This window comes from Scyliorhinus torazame, chromosome 2 (genome assembly GCF_047496885.1).
Source record: "Scyliorhinus torazame isolate Kashiwa2021f chromosome 2, sScyTor2.1, whole genome shotgun sequence".
NCBI classification, from domain to species: Eukaryota; Metazoa; Chordata; class Chondrichthyes; order Carcharhiniformes; family Scyliorhinidae; genus Scyliorhinus; species Scyliorhinus torazame.
The window spans coordinates 137,150,678-137,172,689 of NC_092708.1; the positions used below are offsets into that span (position 1 = coordinate 137,150,678).

Genomic DNA, 22,012 nt, shown 5'->3' on the forward strand with positions numbered 1-22,012 from the left:
AGAAGCAGTGTTTAGCACAGGACTAAATCGCTGGCTTTGAAAGCAGACCAAGGCAAGCCAGCAGCACGGTTCAATTCCCGTAACAGCCTCCCCGAACAGGCGCCGGAATGTGGCGACTAGGGGCTTTTCACAGTAACTTCATTTGAAGCCTACTTGTGACAATAAGCGATTTTCTTTTCATTTCATTTCATATTGTAACTAAAGTGTACTTTATTAGAGGACACATGCCTGAGATTGTAAGAAATGAGGTTAAGTGATGTGGGTTTTATCATTCTGTTCTTCTGTAAAGTACATCTGTGTTGTGTGGAACTATGAATATTGAAGCCATGAAAATGAATTAAAATAAGAAAACATTTTAATCTACCTGCTTTATCTCAAGCGTTTTGAAACTATTGATGCTTTGGGGGAAATTGTAACAGGACCATAAACTAAAATGGTCAATAGAATGCACAAGTCTCATTTCCTGCTGTACAACAAAGTCTTGATGGTCTTAACTGTTGGAAGCTTTAGTTTACTTTGTTATGAAGTAATAAATTAGAGGCTTATTTCCCAGTTAATAGACTGGGAACATTTATCATTTTAGTGATTTTAAGCAGCTGATATTTATTTTCCTTTCATCCATATTTACATTTGTATCTCATTACCTGACACTAAATGACACAGATTAAACAGAATGAAAATAAAATTGTAATTCAAGCAAGTTTGTTCTCTCCTGTTGAGAGGAAGAACATTTCAGCAATATATTATTTTCATTGCAACATCCTGCTTTACTGTTAATTTTGTTTAAATCTAGGTGGCTGAGCTTTTGAGGGAGCAGTCTTGCCTTCGATCTGAACTAGGGTTCTCTGAAACTTCAGGAGATGAATATGAGTACCCACAATCCTACACTACACCATATACCAACTTCGAGTCCACTTCACGCTGTTCTAGCCCAGGCCGGATGCTGAGGCATTCGAGTTCTTTGGGTCATGGCCATCAAGGTGAACCAAGCACTACTGTACAGTATGGCAAACCGGCAAACCTAGCTACCTCATCGCCACAAAGCAGACCAGTGTATCGTTCTTCAGTTATGCTGACTCCCTCACCACCTGTCCGAGTTGAACGGGGAGAGCAGTTTACAGAAGGTCAATGTTCACCAGGAATTGTGGACCAGAAGTCAGTAGCCGAAAAAACTGAACTGACTGGAGCTACAGCAGCCCCTGTTGCTAAAGAAGCAAGAAGCAATATCGTGGACCATCTGGATTTCCAGAATGCTCTACAAGAGGTTAGTGATTTATATGTATGAGAAGCTGCTGGTGTACCTGAAGGCTGTAACAATAAATTGTTGCCTAAAGCTTGGAGAGGTTATGCGTCTTGTAAACCTGTGGTCATCTTTAAAACCAGTGGAGTTTACCTTGCAGCTCAAAAATCTCATGTTTTAACTGTAGCCTGGAACAGTATGCATTTCTAAACTGAAACCAGTTCAGTTAAAAAATAACATCTAGAACATGATTAATTGATGAAGACGAGAGTGTGTCAATTAATATCCAAGGTGCTGCATAGTCAAGAACGACACTTTACTGGAGAAATTACTGGGCACAAACATAGGGAGAGGGGGAACTGTGGGAACATTTACGGAAGACTTTGGGAGGGGCAAGAACACCATTGGATGGAGCTGGGCAGAAATGGGAAGACAAACTCAGGACGGAAGTGGGGTGGGGACTCTGAAGCGAAGCACTAAGTATAGCCAACTCCACCTGCTCCTGCGCAAGGCTAAGCCTCATGCAACTAAAAGTGGAGTACGGAGAGCACCTAACCAAAACCCGAATGAACAGATTCTACCCGGAGGTGGAGGACAAATGTGAATGGTGCCAGGGAGGCCTGGTCAACCACGTCCACATGTTCTGGGCCTGCCCCAGACGGATGAGGTTCTGGTCAGCCTTCTTCGAGGCAATGTCCAAGGTTGTGGGGGTGAGGGTGGAGCTGTGCCCAAGAGTGGCAGTCTTCGGGGTACCAGAGCAGACAGAACTACATATTGGAAGAGGGCCGATGCCCTGGGTTTTGCTTCCTTAACCGCACGACGGAGATACTGCTCAGCTGGCGATCAGCAGCATCACCCGCCACTGCAGACTGACTGGCAGACCTGTCAGAATTTCTCCACCTCGGAAGATCCGGTACACCATCCGAGGGTAGATCCGGTACACCATCCGAGGGTCAGACAAGGCTTCCACAAAGCGTGGGGGCAATTCATCATCCTGTTTGAAGAACTGTTTGAAGCCAACAGTGATTACGAAGAAAGGGGGAGCGGGCAACCGATGAGAGCAGAAAGAACGCATTGAACGGAGAGGAATAGGGTGGGGGGAGGAAGGCAAGGAAATAACCCAGGGGAGTATTAGGGAGAGTCATGGGAAAAGAGTAAGGAGGAGGGGGAGGCAGAGAGCCCCCCACTCTTTCCCCCCCCCCCCCCCCCCCCCCCCGCCCCTCCCCCTCCGAATCCACAAGGAGGTGGCAGGAATCATATAAGGAAGAAAAGGAGTATAGCAATATGACACCCAGGGCAAAGGTAATGCCAGGAGTGAGCCCAACAAACAAAGGGGGGGGCGGTTGCAGGGCGAGGGGGGAGGGCCGACAAGGAGTGCGTGTGAAATTGTATATAAGAAACATCATGCTATGTAAATATTATGTGCTTTATATGTCAATTTGTTAAAATTGGAAAATGCCAATAAAAATATTTTAAAAAACGGAACGACAAGCGAGGAGCAGCCTGGTGCCACAGTGGTTAGCATTGCTGCCTCATGGCGCTGAGGACCCGGGTTCGATCGCGGCCCCGGGTCATTGTCCGTGTGGAGTTTGCACATTCTCCCCACGTCTTTGTTGGTCTCACCCCCACAACCAAAAAAGGTGTCTAGGATAGCTGGATTGGCCACGCTAAATTGCCCCTTAATTGGAAAAAAGAATTGGGTACTCTAAATTTATTTTTTTTAAATGACAAACGACAGAGGAGAACAGAGTATAAATTTGGCTGAGGCCTAAATATGTTAACTATACATATGAGGTAGCAGTGATTCCCAGTGTTGCAAAAGATGTATGAAAAGATTCCAGCAGGCAGAATCTTATACTATAATGTGGCCATGGATGTTTTAGGATACCTGAACAGGCTGAGAAATGGAATTCGATGAAGGTTGTGGAGTTGAAAGTAATCACCTAACATAAGGGAGGGGGGTGGAGAAGGTTTAAAGGTATACATTTAATATGTTTTGTTAACATTTATTTATTTTGTGGGGGAAAAGCATCTCTCACCTTCACACTAACTTGACATATTAGAAATGTGAGATGGTGGTGATTCAGGGCTAAAATGAAGAATCTAGTGCTCCCAATTCCCCCCTCAATGTCCTGAACATGGAACTGAAGTCACACACAAATTGGTTCTTAAAAGTTTTCAAATTTAGATTTTAAAAAGTTCCTTAAAAACGTGGCTTAATTCAGTTGTCACCAGGGGATGGCACAATTAACATTGAAAGTCCCATTGGGACTGTTGGCAGAAATCTTTTTCCAAATGTAATTATATATAGATATGTAACATGTATGGTGTAGCAGATAACTATTTGAATTTGAAAATTCTAATGGCAGATTACATTGAATAATATCAATAACTTTGTGAATTATCCAAATCTGTTTGCATGTGGGGGAAAAAGTAAAAACGTTTGAATCATGTTATCATTGGGATAGAGGATAAAACAAAATACGTTTTGAATGAAAGTGAATAGAAGATGTGATAAATGCAAGGATGTGAGACTTTTGCCCCACAATGTTAGGGAAAATTTGAAGTTAAAGTATAGACCTAATATGGTTTTATTGCCATTACTTTTAGGCATGAAACTAATACTGGAGGTTTACCAGGCTAATATGCCTCCCAGCAGATTGGAGATAGAAAACAATTGCCAGCAATCTAATTTTCTACAAAGACCTGTGGCAAATGTATTGAATAAGAAATTTTAAGTGCAAGAACTAGAATAGGACCTGAACTTAACAATCTTTGAATATGGAGACACTAATGTTGCCAACTGAGCCAAACCATTGCTAGGCTTCAATAAGAGGAAGTTGAAATTCAGCCAGTTTTACACTTAAAGTTATTAGTATTCCATGTATGTTTGAGTTGAATTTTAAGGCTAGAAATGAACTCTGCATGTAGGTGATATTAAAGTTGGACCATTGTCCAGCAGAAGTATCAAATCCAGTGTTTAAATCAAGTAGCAGGTTATTTGCTAAATACTGCTAATTACTTCCACAGATAATTTCTTATGTCTTGAATAACATTTTTACAAACGTGTCACTTTAATCTTCATTGACTGCTTTCCTCCATGGAAGCTATCAGCATTGACTCATATAACGCAAGCAAACCAGATCAGGGTGAGAATAAGTGCCTCTGGTCTACAAAATGGCAATCTATATTGAATAAAACTGGAGAAAATCAAGGCCAATTCTACCTTGGCATGGGCATTTACCCCCTCCCCAAGTGAGGAAACCCCACTATGGGGTTGCTGAGGGCCCTCTCCCTTTCAGGCCCCCCTCACCCACCTTTCAGGACCCCCCCCATCCTCCCCTTTCACCCCTTCCCAATCTTTGGGGTCCCTTAATACCCCCTCAACCCCCATCCTTCATACACCGACCTTCCATGCGCATCCCCCCCCCCCCCCCCCCCCCGAGGCACTGCTTGGCACTGCCAGCCTGGCATCCAGAGAGCGCCCCGGCACTCCCAGCTTTGCAGTACTGGAGTGCCAGGGAACTGCCTTGCCCTGTCCCCGGCCAGATGGAGAGCTCTAATGGCCTCCAGTTCTCCCGGAGTGGCCATCACGCCATGGCCCGTTTAAATATGATTATCTGAATCATGCTCAGCGAGGGTACTGCGTGTGGACTGACTTGCACCTGGCGCGAAGCCCGATTTGGGCTTCTTCTGTAATTTACCCTTGTGCCCGGATCGGCGTCGGGCACAACGCGGTGGTAGAATCACGCCTTCAATCACTGAGTTATCCTCCCATCAAAGAGCTAGTATATCCAGAGTTATGGAAGATTTCTTAGAATGCACTCTATGAATATTTATCATTTCTCCAGATGCCAGGTATAAATAACCTTGAACAACTGAGAAAGTAGGTTTAACTTTGAATAAAATCCAATGTGATCCAGGAACCAACTCCTTCTGTCATACAATATAATTTTTCTAAACCTGTTTGCAAACTGATACTGGATTGATATTCCATAAAGGGAAAATATATTTGCTGGAAGTAGGTTTTTCCAATGTTATCCCTGCCCTGAAATATTTTAGAAAACAAACTTTTTTTAAACATGTAGAAGCTAGGCCATTCATAAGGTTATTAATTGTTACAGTACTTTTCCTGAATTAGCTGTTCATTACTTTGAATTGTTGGCTTCGTCTTATTTTCTTGGCAAAATCTTGAAGTTCTGCTTAAGGTTTACCTTTCTTCTGTACTATTTAGTATCTTGTGTACTTCTACAATATATTCCTCCCTTCCAATCACAGTTGCCTTTTCTTTTAAGGGTAAAGAATCCTAGCTTCTCTAAACTACACTAATATAGGCTGGAGGTCATTCTCATGGCCTTTTTTCATATTGCCCCCAAGACTTGACCAGTTCCCTTGTGATCTAATGATCAAAATTGGGCACCATATTCAAGATATCATTTGATTTGGCTGAAGTCCCTGTTCAAATTACTGTTGCCCCACCATTCCTTTACATACAAAAAGGAAAATCTGTTTGCACGCTCTGATTTCTATCATCCTTACCTCTTAGCTATTTCTACAAACAGATATTAGAAGCAATAATATTTAAATACATTGATCAAGGGATCATATTTGCTTAAGGAACGCCTTCATTAACTGACGATGGCCATCCTGAAATTCAGAACTATTGTCAGTGACACAACCTCTTATCATTTTATGATTGGTTTTTGGTTTATTATTATAATAACACTAATCTTCAGAAAATTAATATTCATTTAAATATGTAGCAGTAATATAGTTTGCAGCCTTTCAACAGCATTGCAGACTCACAAAATGAATAGTGCAACACATTCAGAATCTCCTAATCATTAATAGATTTGTTTTTGTTGGGATAGAAGAGTTTGAGAAAAGCAGGATATTGCTAAGTTTTGTTACTTCTCCATTTTCCACTTCCCAAGTGCCTCCAGCTGGTTCCTGATGATTTAAGTCCAAGAGGTTGGATGTTAAATTTCAAATTTGTGAGACAAATTGTAAAGTAATGATGTTTGGGTTTGCGAACATAACATCAGTGTTCACCACAACATTGCAGAAACGTGGGGCGTAATTTAATGTCCAAACAACAGAGTCATGTTTTGGGCATCTGTAGCGGTTTCTTGGCGCAACCTGCTATCAAATGGGACTCATTTTGTTGGCCTCGTCGAGGAACACCCTGCCGAGGCCGAACTTGACTCACTTCTTGCACTGATAAGATCAGGGTGCCATTTTTAAATGCCACCCGATCTCCGGACTCCCCACCGTGGCCTCCAACACCCCAATTTACCTCTTAGGAGGTCCTCGAGCTCACCCCGCCTCTTAAGGTCAGGGCACCCTCGAGCCTGATCCCTGGCATGGGCAAACTCTCATGCGATTTAATGGCTTTGTCACGTCACCGAGTCAAGCGACGAGGCAATTCGCTCGCACCCGTGGCTTTGTCAGTTCTTAGAATTAATACAAATCTCCCGCACGAACATGAAAAATATTATTTTAATTAATTAACTGAAGATAATGTTTGTCCAGAGGAAAATGCATTTCTTAGTTTTTACTTTTAACAATTGCTGTAATAAACAAACAATTATAAATTTCTGGCAGACATCAGGGGTATCGTTTCCAGATTTTAATTACGTTAAAAGATTGTGAAGTATGCAAAGTATTTAGTAAAAATGAACAAGGCCTAATTTCTCTCAAGTATGAGACATTTGTGGCTAAATTCTCAGGTCTTGCTGGGGTTGGGAGGGAAGCAACAAAGGGACAAAGTTACCAGCGCCAGATGGCCATGCCGGTATCCCGATACTGTTCCCGGTGCCAGTGAGTTTCACCAGGGCGGAGGAAGGGTGACAACAAGATCCCGCCCAATCCATTAAAAAGACCAGTTAACATTGTTGAAAAGCTCGCTGAGAGGTCATGAAGGGTCAAGCTGTGCTTTTTAAGGGGGACCTGCACTTCTCTGGCTAAATGAAGGTCAGCACACAGTGGGAGCCAGTCATGCTGGGCCCCATGAAAAGGGGAACGGTGCAGAGGGGAACTCGGCCATTGGGAAACAAATGCTCTGGCTCAGCACTAGTTACGGGAAAAGTGGGTAGTTAGTGCGCAGGAACTGTCAGAATATGTGGATATTGTAAAGCACATGAAGGGTTAATGTAATGTTACTATTCTAGTCACTAGATAGTGCTATAAAGCAACCATATAAACATCACATGTCTCCTAGACACGAGAGAGTGGAAGTGAGCTAGACAGAGTAGGTGGGAGATAGTTTAACTGATAGAATAATTTGGTATTGTAGAAGTATAGTGTAATCTTTACTTATCTAATCTCTTCGTAATATGTTTGAATCTAATTAAGTGTAGTGTAATAAATTAGCTTTGTTTGTTAAACACTGCTTGCTGTTCTTTGTTCACACTACAACATTCACCATCCTGAAGAACAAAAACAAAGAACACGGCATGGTACCAGGAGTGATTACTAAAGGGTTTTAGTTAGGTTAGAAAGAAGATCATCAAAGAAGAAAAAAGTTTGTCGAGAAAAAAAAAAATCTTCGAAAAAATCTCGCATCGCATTCTACAAGCCAGTCGCATCGAGACGCACTGTGAAAGAAGCAAAAATGCATGGTCTACAGACTCCTAAACACTTCAAGACTACCAGTAAACTAGATGTGAATTGGAAAAGTTTTAAGTAACAATTTAATTTGTGTCTCTCTGCTTCAACTTTAGAGTCAGCCAGTGACTAGCGGAAAATTGTGCTGTTTCTCACTGTGGCTGGACCACAAGCCATAGAACTGTTATGTTCTATAACTGTTATGCAGTCAGTACGTTTAATTTTGAAAATAATGACGACAAGACAAATTTTAATGCAGTAATGGAAAGGTTTGATCTGCATTAGAAGGCTCGAATTAATGAAACATATGAGAGATATACATTTACAAAACAGGCACAAAAAGCAGGTTTATCGGTAGATTCTTTCATCACGAGTCTCCGTTTAAGAGCTCAGACTTGCAATTTTTCAACGCTAACAGATTCCCTCCACTGTGACCAAATCGTATTTGGTATAAAAATGAAAATCCTTATGAGCGTTTACTGAGGCAGCACAATTTATTGTTAGAAGATACAGTAAATTTATGTTGAGCGATTGAGTCGGTCTGCAGATATACAATCCCAGGAAAAAGGCTCAAAAGAAGACAACATGGCTGATGCCATTATAGCTGTGGTGCAATTAAAGAAGCGGCATGTTGAAGCTGGTGGCCACTTTGCAAATGATGTAAGCAGTGTGGTGCTGTGGCCACGCCCACCAAGGAAAAAAATGTCCAGCCACCAGGAAAGTCTGCCTAAACTGTGGCAAACTTAATCATTACAGTGCCGTTTAAGTACAAAAAATTTCAATGAAGAAGCATATTCTTTGCTGATGCAGTCAACAAGGTTTATAATGTTGAAAAACGATATTTAAAGCATATATCATCTGTGCATATGAAGAAAGATTGGAACATATCATTAAAAGTAAATGGGTCCAAAATGTTTTTCAAGTTGGATACTGGAGCTCTTGCAAATTTGATCACTGCATCAGACCTCTCTAAAATACAGTGTCCTACAATTGAAGCTACTAAATGCCAATTGAGGGACTACAATGGCAACATCATTAGCACAAGAGGATCATGCTGTCTAACGGTCAGCAACAATGATATCCACCTACCGTGCTCTTTGAAATAGTTGATGCCAATAAATTGTCTTGTTGGAGGGAAGAAATGCCCAGAGTCTGTTTGCGACCGAGTGGTGTTGGTAAAATTTTTGTTTATTTGAAAAATGGCTGTGTGCACAACAGGAGAAACAAGTTGCTGCTGCCTTCAGCTCGCATGTGTCTGTTCTGATTTTTTAACAGGGATTTCATGCATATATATTTTAAGTTCATTCACAGTTACAGATAAGCATTGACGTCATCAATCAATTTCATACAATATAATCTGATCAGTAGAGATGTTTCCTGAGCCCCTTAATGGGAAACTGATTTACTCATACAATGGACTTTTACAAGTTACCAGATCATGTTCAGATTGTTCCCCTTAACCTGAAATAATGCCATTAGTCCTTGATGAGGCGTTAATGGGTTTGTATTCCCTGCTCTGGGTAGAACAATGAATCTCCTGCAGACAAGCTGGGGCCATAGTCTTGTGACGTGGGTTCCCCATATCCTGTAAAATGATTAAATTATCCTGAGTGCAGGTTTTTGTTAAGTTTCTGGCTGATCCAACAATTTAACCTTTTGCCTACCAGTTTTCCACTTCCCGTGTGCTGCTTTTAACCTAGAACATCTTTTTATTAATATATATATTATTTCCTTGCTAACAGTCTCTGCTGAATCTTGTGAAAGGAATTCACAGCGCCAATCAATGGGTTAGTTCACAACAAGATGACATAGAGGACATCCTTGCTAGGTTTCCAAATGTATTCACTGGTATGAGTATGTTACCATTTACCTATAAAATACAGCTTAAAGAAAATGCTACACCAGTAATACATCCTCCGAGAAGAATACCAGCCCCTCTCAAAGGATGGTCTCAAGCAGGAACTTGATCATATGCAGAAACTGAACATCATATCCAAGATAACTGAACCTACTGATTGGGTTAGTTCCATGGTATGTGTACGAAAGCCTAATGGTGATCTCCGCATATGTATTATATATAGAGCTAAAGGATTTTAACAGGAAAGAGCACTATCAAATTCCTAAGCGCGAAGAGATTACAGGAGAGATGGCACAATAAATTAGATTCTGAAGGGTTTTGGCAGCTACAACTTGATATGTTTGGCAGAAAGTTCTGTACTTTTAATAGGCAGTATGGAAGATATTGTTTCAGTTGCATGCCTTTTGGAATCATCTCTGCTTGAGAAGTTTTCCATAGAGCAATGGAAACCATTACAGAATGTATTGATAGGGTACGGATGTACGTCGATGAAATTATCATCCGGTCTGCAACACCAGAAGAGCGCAATTCCAGACTACTACAAGTGCTACTACGCATTGATTCGTATGGATTGAAGCTCAACAAATCCAAGTGTCAATTTGGGATTTCCAAACTGAAGTTTTTGGGAGATCTCGTATCTAAAAATGGTGTACGACTGGACTGTGATAGAGTTAAAGCTATACATAACATGCCTATTCCGACAGGCAAAAAACAATCTTGAGAATGCTTGGAGCTGTCAACTTTCTTGGCAAATTTATTCCGAATCTTTCATCTAGGATGACAGCTCTTCGACAATTGATGTAGAAAAATGTTTCTTCTTCTTGGCCTTTACAACATGAAAAGGAATGGTCTGACCTCAAATCCGCACTGACACAGCCCCAGTCCTCACATTTTTCGATCCGACAAAGGAGACAAAAATCTCGGCGAACATGAGTCAAGACTGGATAGGAGCTGTTCTTCCACAGAAGACTTCAAATAATCTGTGGAGACCGGTAGCACATGCTTCTAGAACCATGACGCCCACAGAACAATGCTATGCAAAGATGGAAAAAAAATGTCTTGGTCTGGTGACAGGTGTTGGAAATATGTCACTATTATGTTAGATCTACCTACATTATGATTGAGACTGATCATAGGTCGCTTGTGCATATTATTTACAAGAGTCGAAATGACATGTTGCCCAGATTGCAAAGAATGCTAATGAGACTAAGATGATCTGATTTTTGACTGGTATATACTCCAGGAAAAGATCTAACCCTAGCAGATACACTATCATGTGCTACTGAACATGAAGATAAAATTCCAGATCTTGTGCAGGTGATAGAAGCTCAAGCTGACATGCCAGCGGACACACTAGCTGTTTCTGATGTCAAATTAAGACTGATTAAAGAAGAAACTGCAAAGGATGAAGCAGCAAGTGATTCATCACATGGCTGATGGATGGCCAAATGCAAGCTGTTCCAGCTTCTGAAGTGTTAAAGATGATCATTCTGTGGTAAATGGATTTTTACTCAAATTGGATAGAGTAGTCATTCTTAAAAAGTTGAGAAGACAAATTCTTACACAGATCCATGAATACCAGGGTATTGAGAAATGTAAGTGATGTGTGAGGCAATCCGTGCATTGGCCTGGCATCAATTCAGACATTGACAATTTTGTTTCTGAATGTGACATTTATCAAAGAAACCAGTCTGCTCAACAGAAAAAGAAATTCACAATGATGGATATTGTTACAATTCCATGGTCTAAAGTAGGAATAAATGTTTTCTGCTTTCAAGGCAAAGACTACCTCATCATTATTGACTATTACTCAAATTATCCAGAAGTGATGAAACTTAAAAACTCGAGTTCGAAATCAGTCATCACGGCAGCTAAAGATGTTTTTTCTAGATATGGGATACCATTGACAGACGTAATGGACAATGGACCTTGTTTCGACAGTTGGGAATGGACTGAATTTTCTCAGTGCTACAATTTCAACCATGTCACGTCAAGCCTTCTATATCCCCAGTCCAGTGGGAAGGCTGAGAAGGGTGTGGGTTTAGTGAAGAAATTGTTGAAGAAAGCATAAGAGGAGAGACAAGAGTTTCTGTTAGCTTTATTAAGTTACAGAGTTACTCCTTTATCGACAGGTCTTTCACCAGTGCAACGTCTTATGAACATACAGCTGCATACCATGTTACCAAGCCTAACTGTACTGAATCCTGATGATAAGCCAATCATTAATAAGATGAGACAGCAGCAGCTAACTCAAAGCTTGTATTATAACAAGTCAGCCAAACAGCTGGTTCCGCTAGTTCCAGGAGATTGTGTGCGTGTACAAGATCCAACAGGTGGATGGTCCTGCATGCCTCGTGTTTTAAGTCAGGCAGCTCCACATTCCTATCTTGTCACAACGTCTGAAGGTTCAATATTCAGGAGAAATCATCATGCATTGCTGAAGATGAAGCCACCCCCAACTCCAGTTTAACCTCAACAATTGTTTTCACCCACCAGGTTCCCTGGACATTTGTTAAAACTAAGTACTTCATCAACTGATACTCAACTGACTAATACAATTCTTAATCAGAAGAAAGAACATTCTGATTCAATGACAGTTGGATTGAGAAGACCAACGAGATCAAGAAAGAAACCGGATTGTCTCAATTTATGAACTGTAAAACACTGATTTAACTCCTGTAACTTTTAATAATTTTCATTATTGTACATTGCTTATACACTGCTTGTATGTATATTTGAATGCAAGATTCAAATTTTTCAAAGAAAGGGGGATGTCACAAAACGTGAACATTGTAAAGCACATGAAGGGTTAATGTAATATTAATAATCTTTAATGTCACAAGTAGGCATACATTAACACTGCAATGAAGTTATTGTGAAAAGCGACATTCCGTCGCCTGTTCGGGTACACTGAATGCCCAAATGACCTAACAGCACGTCTTTCGGGACTTGTAGGAGGAAACCAGAGCGCCCGGAGGGAACCCACGCAGACACAGGGAGAACGTGTAGACTCCACACAGACAGTGCCCCAAGCCAGGAATCGAACCTGGGACCCTGGAGCTATGAAGCAATAGTGCTACCCACTGTGCTACCATGCTGAAATGTTACTACTCTAGTCACTAGATGGTGCTATAGAGCACCCATATAAATATCACAAGTCTTCTGGGCACGGGAGCGAGTTGGAGGAGCCAGACAGAGTAGATGTGAGATAGTTTAACTGATAGAATAATTTAGTATTGTAGAATTGTAGTGTAATATTTACTTATCTGATCTCTTAGTAATATGTTTGAATCTAATGAAGAATAGTGTAATAAATTAGCTTTGTTTGTTAAACACTGCTTGCTGTTCTTTGTTCACACTACAACCTTCATCATCCTAAAGAACAAAAACGAAGAACAGAACAGGAACTGCAGGGTGTTGTTGCCGCCTTGGCATTATGGGGCCATAATATGAGGGCAAAAGACCACCAACCATTATTAGGAAGTCAGTATGTATGTGTGGGCTGAAGCTGGCAATGGGAACACAACGCTCAGATTTTGCACCCAGTGGCAATGAGGGGCAATGGCGGGTAGAGGAGAAGGACAAGGGGCAGGAAGGACATGGGGGACATAGCCTCAGTATAGGAGCTTACCCAGAGATGACCAAGAAACAGTGCCAGAGGAAACTGCGTCTCTCCTGGCAGAGGGTCGCAGAGATTTGTACGCTTGTTGTGAACGACCTCAGACCTCACAGCACTACCCGCCATGTCCTGTCAGTCGCCATGGAAGACACCTTGGCCTTCGATATCTTGGATTCCAGCTCCTTCCAAGGATTAGCTGTGGATCTTGGTGGCATCTTGCTAGCAGCAGCACACCATTGCATCTAGAGGTTCACTGATGCCCTCTTAGCCAGAATTGGACAGGAATTCAGTACAATCTAACTCCCGGGTCAGAGACATTTTCTGAGGGTCTCAGGGAGTGGGGGAATTGCTCATTAGAAGTTCAAACTTCATGGGCAATTCCCACAGAGTCAGTGCATGGGGGTGGGAGAGGGGAGGGGCTGGGGCTAAGAGGGCATCAGTGAACCTCCATATGCAAATGGTGTGCTGCTGTTAGCAAGATGCCGATTCGCAACTTGGAGATGCGTCTCATCTCTGACCATATGAGCTCATCTCACCATGAGTATTTTAAATATTCTTTATGAATTAAAAGTTGGGGTTATGAAGTTTGGTTGTAAGATCATTTTCAGCCATTAGCTGCTCCTCAACCTGTTTGAACACTACATATTTTTAAAGTACTGTAGAATGGCAAAGATCTGAGGACAGCATGGCGATGCAGTGATTAGCACTGCTGCCTCACGGCGCCGATGTCCCAGGCTCGATCCCGGCTCCGGGTTACTGTCCATGTGGCGTTTACACATTCTCCCTGTGCCTTCTTGGATCTCACCTCCACTATCCACAGACATGCAGGGTAGGTGGCTGGCCACGCTAAATAGACCCTTTTTATTTTAAAAAAAATGGCAAAGATCTTTTTTATAGTTAATGATGACAAGTTTCACCCATGAAATTTCAAGTTGTGGAAAATCACACTTCAGTGTTCCTTTGACCATAAAACATACAGTAAATTATGAGGTAAGAGTGGCTGCCCTTGACAACAAGGTAACAATTGACTTGAATGTGGCATGAAGGATCCCTAAGAAAACTTGAAGTCAATGGGAATGGGGGGGGAACTTTCCAAGGTTCCACCTAGGACAAAAAAAGTTGTTTGCGCTTGTGGGAGGCTAAGCATCACGTCCCAGGCTATCATTGCAGGGGTTCCTCGGGTAAGACCCCCAATCCTCAGCTGCTTCATTAATTACCTTCCCTCCATCATGAGATCAGAAGTGCTGATGATCGTACAATGTTCAGCTCCATTCCTGACTCCTCGGATATTGAAGCAGTCCATGCCAACTTGCAACAGGAACTGGATAACATGCAGGCTTCGTCAAATAAGTGACAACTAACATTAACATCATAGGAGTGCCAGGCAATGACCATCTCCAACAAGGGAGAATCTAACCATCTTCCCTGGACGTCTGTGTGGAGTTTGGGACAGCAGAGTGGTTAGCACAGTTGCTTCACAGCTCCAGGGTCCCAGGTCCGATTCCCGGCTTGGGTCACTGTCTGTGCGGAGTCTGCACGTTCTCCCCGTGTCTGCGTTGGTTTACTCCGGTTGTGGGGCCAGGGTGTAAGTGTGGGCTTAGGTGGGTTGGTCTTTCTGGTGTGGACTCGATGGGCCAAATGGCCTCCTTCTGCACTGTTAATTCTATGTCTATGTTTGCACTTTCTTCCCGTGTCTGCGTGGGTTTCCTCCAGGTGCTCCAGTTTCCTCCCACAGTCCAAAGATGTGCAGGTTTTGGGCCGTGATAAATTGCCCCTTAGTGTCCAAAAGGTTAGGTGGAGTTACTGGGATAGCGTGGAGGTGTAGAATTAACTGAGGTGCTCTTTCCAGGGCTGGTGCAGACTCAATGGGCCGAATGGCCTCCTTCTGCAATGTAAATTCTATGATTCTATCCAGTATTACCGCCACTTCTGAATCCCCCATTATCAACATGGAATACCATTGATCACAAACTCCTGGACCAGGCATATAAATGGCTGCAGAAGCAGGTCAGAGGCTGGGAATTCTGTGGAGTGTCATTCACCTCCTAACTCCTAAAGCCTGTCCAAAATCTACACTTCACAAGTCAGGGTGTGATCGAATACTTGACACTTGCCTCCAACAATACTCCAGAAACGTAACACCATCCAAGACACCCATCCATGTTAACCACTCGCTTCCTCCATCACCAGTGCACATTGGCAACAGTGTGTACCATCTATAAGATGGCTAAACTCTCTTGACAGCACCTTCCAAACATCTGACCTCTACCACCCAGAAGTACAAAGGCTGCAGATGCATGGAAAAAGCTGCACGTTCCCCTTCAAGCTACACACTATCCTGACTAATTGTCATCCTTTCATTGTCACTGCATCAAAAACCTAGAACGCTCTTACCAACAGCATTGTGGGTGTACCTACACCACACGGCCTGCAGTAGTTCAAGAAGGCAGCTCACCACAACGATCTCCTGGGCAATTTAGGAGGAGCAATAAATGCTGGCCTTGCCAGTAACAATTCTTTTTTAAAATAATGTTGTAATAGAAATTGGCTGTAAAGCACTAGGCTAACAAATTACTAAGAGGTGTTTGACTCTATTAAAAACTAAAAAACACTTCTTATTTAATCTCTCCACATCTCTGAGACTTTCCAATTTTCTTTCTTTTTTGTGATTATAGAAACATAGTAAATAGGAGCAAGAGGAGGCCATTCGGCCCTTTGAGCTTGCTTCGCCATTCATTATGATCATGGCTGATCATCCAACTCAATAGTCTGATCCCACCTTCCCTACCCCCATATCCTTTGATCCCCTTCGTCCCAAGTGCTAGATCTAACTGCTTCTTGAAAACATACAATGATTTGGCTTCAACTACTTCCTGTGGTAATGAATTTCACAGGCTCACCACTCTCTGGGTGAAGAAATTTCTCCACATCTCTGTCCGAAATGGACCAACCCATATCCTCAGACTGTGACCCCTAGTTTTGGACACACCCACTATCGGGAACACCCTTCTTGCATCTATCCTGTTAGAATTTTATAGGTTTCTATGAGGATCCCCCCTCATTCTTCTGAAATCCAGTGAATACAATCCTAACTAATTCTCAATCTCTCCTCATACGTCAGTCCCACCATCCCAGGAATCAGTCTGGTAAACCTTCACTGCACTCTCTCTAGAGCAAGAACATCCTTCCGCAGATAAGGAGACCAAAGCTGCACACAATATTCCAGGTGTGGCCTCACCAAGGCCCTGTATAATTGCAGCAAGACATCCCTGCGCTTGTACTCTAATCCTCTCGCTATGAAGGCCAACATACCATTTTCCTTTTACAGCCTGATGCCCTTGTATGCTTACATTCAGCGACTAATTTACGAGGCCACTCGGGTCCTGTTGCACATCCTCTCGCCTAATTTATCACCATTCTGATAATAGTTTGCCGCCTTGTTTTTGCTGACGAAGTGGATAATCTCGCATTTATCCAAATTATTCCACATCTGTCATTCATTTGCCCACTCACTCAACTTGTCCAAATCACACTGAAGGACCTCTGCATCCTCCTCACAGCTCACCCTCCCATCCAACTTTGTGTCATCTGCAAATTTGAATATATTACATTTTGTTCCCTCATCTAAATCATTAATATAAATATTGTGAATATCTGAGGTTCTAGCATCGTCCCTGTGGCACCCCACTAGTCACTGCCTGCCATTTGGAAAAAGTCACATTGATTCTTACCCTTTGTTTCCTGATTATCTGTCTCAATGCACTACCCCAATCCTATGCGCTTTAATTTTAAACGAAAACCTTCCAAAAGTCCAAATAAATCACATCCACTGACTCCACCTCATCAACTTTACTAGTTGCATCCTTGAAGAATTCCAGTAGATTTGTCAAGCATGATTTCCCCTTCATTAATCCATGCTGACTCTGTCCGATCTTGCCACTAATTTATGTTAATTCGAGCTGACGGTGTAGATAATTTGTTGATGGGTTATAGTTTTCTTCTTGTGCTGACCACGTTTTACAAACACTATAGCCACACTGAAACTGAAACTTCCCATGCAAGCCGTGCACAAATTGGTTTCTTTAAATTATAGTGTGTGTATAGCTGTGTAAAAGATATAACAAGCCTGTGCACTTAAACAAGTTGGCCGACTATGGAAAATTCGAGGGTCCGTTGCTTACTTTGGTTCTGGCCGTTAATGCTTCCTTGCAGTCACTTTATTATCTGTGGCTTGTTATTTTAGCTTTCATGCTCTGAATAAAATACTAAGATTGAGCTGCATCTTGTGACTTTGCTAAATCCTTTCTTGCTGAGCCAAGGTATAGGTCTTTGTAATTAAGTAGTGTTTTGTTAGGTGCTGTGCATTCCTACGCTAACCTCTACTACATTCCCACAGCATGGATTATGAAAAATGCTTGACGTGTCCTGGCCATTGTTTTGTCTTCTGGCAACTGTCCATAGAATCCTTACACTGCAGAAGGCCATTTGGCCCATTAAGTCTCCACTGACCCTCCAAAAGAGCACCCTATCTCGGCCCATTCCCCCAGCCTATCCCCGTAACACCAGTTAACCTGCACATTTGTGGACGCGAGGAATAATTTAGCATGGCCAATCCACCTAACCTGCACATTTTTGGATTGTGGGAGGAAACCGGAGCACCCGGAGGAAAGCCACGCAGACATGGTTTGCTACTGTCACTCAGGAGGATTTAAACTAATATGGCAGGGGGGTGGGAACCAGAGCGTTAACTTAGAAGGTATCATAACTGAATGGGAAATAGAGAACAAAAAAGTAGAACATCACCCTCAGGCAGAGCAAAGAAGTTGACAGGTGTGAGAAGGGAGATGGTCAATGCAGGACTGAGGATATTGTACCTTAGTGGGTGCAGTATACGGAACAAGGTAAATGAGCTTGTTGCGCACATTGAAATTGGCCGGTACGATGTTGTAGGCATCACAGAGACATGGCTACAAGGGAATCAGGGCAGGGATCTAAATCTACAAGGATATGTGTCCAACGAAAGGACAGGCAGGTGGCAAAGGGGGCGGGGTTGCATTGTTAGTAAGGAATGAAGTTAAATCGATAGCAAGGAGCGATATAGAATCAGAAGGCATAGAATCTCTGTAGGTAGAGTTGAGGAATCGCAAAGGTAAAAAGACCCTGATGGGAGTTATGTACAGACCCCCTAGAAGTAGTCAGGATGTGGGCAGGAAATAAATCAGGAGATAGAGAAATCATGTAAAAAAGGCAATATTACAATAATCATGGGCGACTTCAACATGCACGTGGACTGGGAAAATCATGTTGGTAGTGGATCCCAAGAAAAGGAATTTGTGGAATGTTTAAGAGATGGTTTTTTGGAGCAGCTTGTGATAGAGCCTACTAGGGAACAGGCAATTCTGGATTTGTTGATGTGTAATGAGGCCGACTTGATTAGGGATTTTAAGATGAAGGAACCCTCAGGGAGCAGTGACCACAGTATGATAGAATTTACGCTGCAGTTTGAGTGGGAGACGCTGGAGTCAAATGTAACTGTATTACAATTAAATAAGGGTAACTGCAAAGACACGAGGGAGGAGCTGGCCAGAGTTGATTTGAAAACGAGTCTAGCAGGAAAGACAGTGGAACAGCAAAGGCAGGAGTTTTTGGGGGTTATTCGGGAGGCACAGCAGAAATTCATCCCAAGGAGGAGGAAACATGCTAAGGGCAGGACAAGGCATCCATAGTTGATGAGGGAAGTCAAGGACAACATTAAAGCCAAAGAAAAAGCAGACAAAGTGGAAAGGACTAGCGGGAAGCGAGGGAATTGGGAAAAATTTAAAAGCGAGCAGAGGACAACTAAAAAAGCAATAAGGGGAGAGAAGATGAAATATGAGTGCAAGCTAGCTAGTAATATAAAAGAAGATAGGAAGAGTTTCTTTCAATATATAAACAGGAAGAGAGAGGCAAAAAATAGACATTGGACCACTGGAAAACGTGGCTGGAGAAGTAATAATAGGAAACCAAGAAATGGCAGATAAACTGAATAGTTACTTTGCATCAGTCTTCACGGTGGAAGACACCAGTGGGAGGTCAGAGCTCAAGGAAAATCAGGGGGCAGAGGTGAGTGCAGTGGCCATCACTAAGGACAAGGTTCTGGGGAAACTGAAAGGTCTGAAGTCACCTGGATAAGTCACCTGGACCCGATGGACTACACCCCAGGGTCCTAAAAGAGATAGCTGAGGAGATTGTGGAGGCATTGGTGGTGATCTTTCAGGAATCACTGGAGGCAGCAAGTGTCCTAGAGGACTAGAAAGTGGCTAATGTAACACCACTGTTTAAGAAGGGAGGGATGCAGAAGACGGCAAATCATAGGCCGGTTAGCCTGACTTCGGTCATTGGTAAGATTTTAGAGTCCATTATTAAAGATGAGATCGCAAAGTACTTGGAAGTGCATGGTCTGACAAATCTGTTCGAGTTCTTTGAGGAGGTAACAAGGAAGCTAGACAAAGGAGAACCAGTGGACCTGATTTATTGAGATTTCCAGAAGGCCTTTGACAAGGTGTGGCATAGGAGATTGTTAAATAAGTCAAGAGCCCATGGTGTTAAGGGTAAGATCCTGGCATGGATAGAGGATTGGCTGACTGGCAGAAGGCAGAGAGTGGGGATAAAGGGGGCTTTTTCAGGATGACAGCCGGTGACTAGTGATGTGCCTCAGGGGTCTGTGCTGGGACCACAACTTTTCACAATATACATTAATGATCTGGAAGAAGGAACTGAAGGCACTGTTGCTAAGTTTGCAGATGATACAAAGATCTGTAGAGGGACAGGTAGTATTGAGGAAGCTAGGGGGCTGCAGAAGGATTTGGACAAGCTAGGAGATACAAGATACAAGACCAGGGATGTACTTTTAAAAAAATTTTTTTATTTAAAGCAAATTTGTAACATTTACAGAAAAAAGGCAATAAGCAAAGAACCTTAACACGGTGAAAACAAACAGTGGGAAAAAACAAACATAATAAGGCACTTCCCCCGTTGGCTCTGTTTGCACAGCCCACCTATGGTCATCTAAATTAAAGTGGCTTTGGCATCCCCGGGGGGGTGCTGCTGCCGGTATCCTAGATTTCTCCCTGAAAGTCGACAAGCGACTTCCCGCTCCGGGGTACCACTGGTCCCCACTACTGACCCACTTGTGCCTCCCCTACCCTATCTCACAGCAGCCCCCCCCAGACTTCCCCAGCCCCAAAAGCCTGAACTCCCAGGTCAGCCATCTGCTTGGCCCTCGCTTGCTTCTCCTCCTACGCTCCCTAGTGCCCCCTGACCTACGCTAGCCTTGCTGACCCCTACACTTGGCGCCTGTCTGACTACCACCTGACCACTCGAGCCACCCCCCCCCCCCCCCACACACAGAAAAGACCCATTAACCTGATTGCATTCCTTAGTGAGTAACCAGCTACTCTCTAAAGGACATTTATATAGCCCTTAACCAGCCCAGAGCCAGTCCCCCAGACCAGAGGCCCCGCTGTCCCGCCGAAAGATACTGACTGCAGGGCCCCTCTCCCCCTTCCCCCACCCCCCTCATGCGAACACCCGAAACAATGTGCCCTCCAACCGTCCCTCCAGTCCATATTCTCTGCCAAGACTAAGTACCTTCTTGAATGGAGCAGTACAGCACAGATTAAATTAACAAACCGCCGCCACATTACATCTATGGAAGCCAAAAGTCCTTCAGTTCAAATCCAGTTTCTTCTCTTAATACAAGTCCAAACCTGATCAGGACAAATTCGATTAACAAACCACCGCCACTGTACAACACTGGAAACTAAGTGCCCTTCAGTTCAAGTCCAGTTTCTTTTCTTTAATAAAAGTCCAAACCTGATCTGGTGACTCAAAGTAGCAGTGATGCTCTTCGAACGTAACCCAAAGCTTCGCAAGATGCAGCATTCCAAACCTCACCTCCTTTTGAAAGAGGGCTGCCTTTACATCGATGAACCCCGCACGCCTCTTGGCCAGCTCCGCTCCCAGGTCCTGGTATATGCGCACCTCACAGTTCTCCCACCTGCTGCTCCGCTCCGTCTTGGCCCACCGCAGCACACGTTCCTTGTCTGAAAGCCGGTGGAAGCGAACCACCAGGGCCCTCGGTCGGTCGCCCGCCTTGGGCTTCCTTGCGGGGGCTCTGTGCGCCCCATCCAGCTCCCTGGGTCAAGGAAAGGCCCCCGGCCCCATCAACGCCTCCAGCATACTCGACGCGTATGCTCCCGCGTCCGACCCCTCACTGCCTTCGGGAAGGCCAATGATCCTTATGTTCTGTCTTCTGGCTCTGTTTCCCAGCTGCTCCTGCATCCTCTTTTGGGGGGCGTTCAGTCCCTCCACCTCGTGCTCCAGCACCATGATCGGGTCTTCCTGGCTGGAAAACCTTGACGCAACCTCCTTGATTGCCTTCTCTTGGGCCGCCTGTGTCTCGACCATTCGGTCCATCACCGCTCTCATTGGGTCCAGCGTGTCTCTTTTCAATTCGGCGAAGCAGTTCTTAAAAACCTCCATCTGCTGCTCCCTTGGCCAGTGAGCCTCCGCTCTCTGGTCCCTGCCGTCCGCCATGCATCGCCGCCCGGTCTGCTGTCCTCGCAGCTCCCACTTCGTTCCTAGCAGCTTCACTCGACCACTTCTGGTCCAGCCGTCCATACCCCGGGGGGAAAACCTCTTCCCTGTT

At 43.5% G+C, this 22,012-nt stretch overlaps 1 protein-coding gene across 7 annotated transcripts in view; it reads left to right on the forward strand.

The window, feature by feature from the left end:
• itprid2 (ITPR interacting domain containing 2) overlaps positions 1 to 22,012 on the forward strand; it is a 228,667-nt gene that overhangs the window by 203,751 nt on the left and 2,904 nt on the right. For 5 of the 7 annotated variants that reach the window (XM_072477574.1, XM_072477583.1, XM_072477575.1 and 2 more), the window contains one exon: positions 794 to 1,264. In XM_072477574.1, coding sequence (XP_072333675.1) covers positions 794 to 1,264 — 471 coding nt within the window. The other 2 variants (XM_072477597.1, XM_072477590.1) reach the window with 2 other exon arrangements.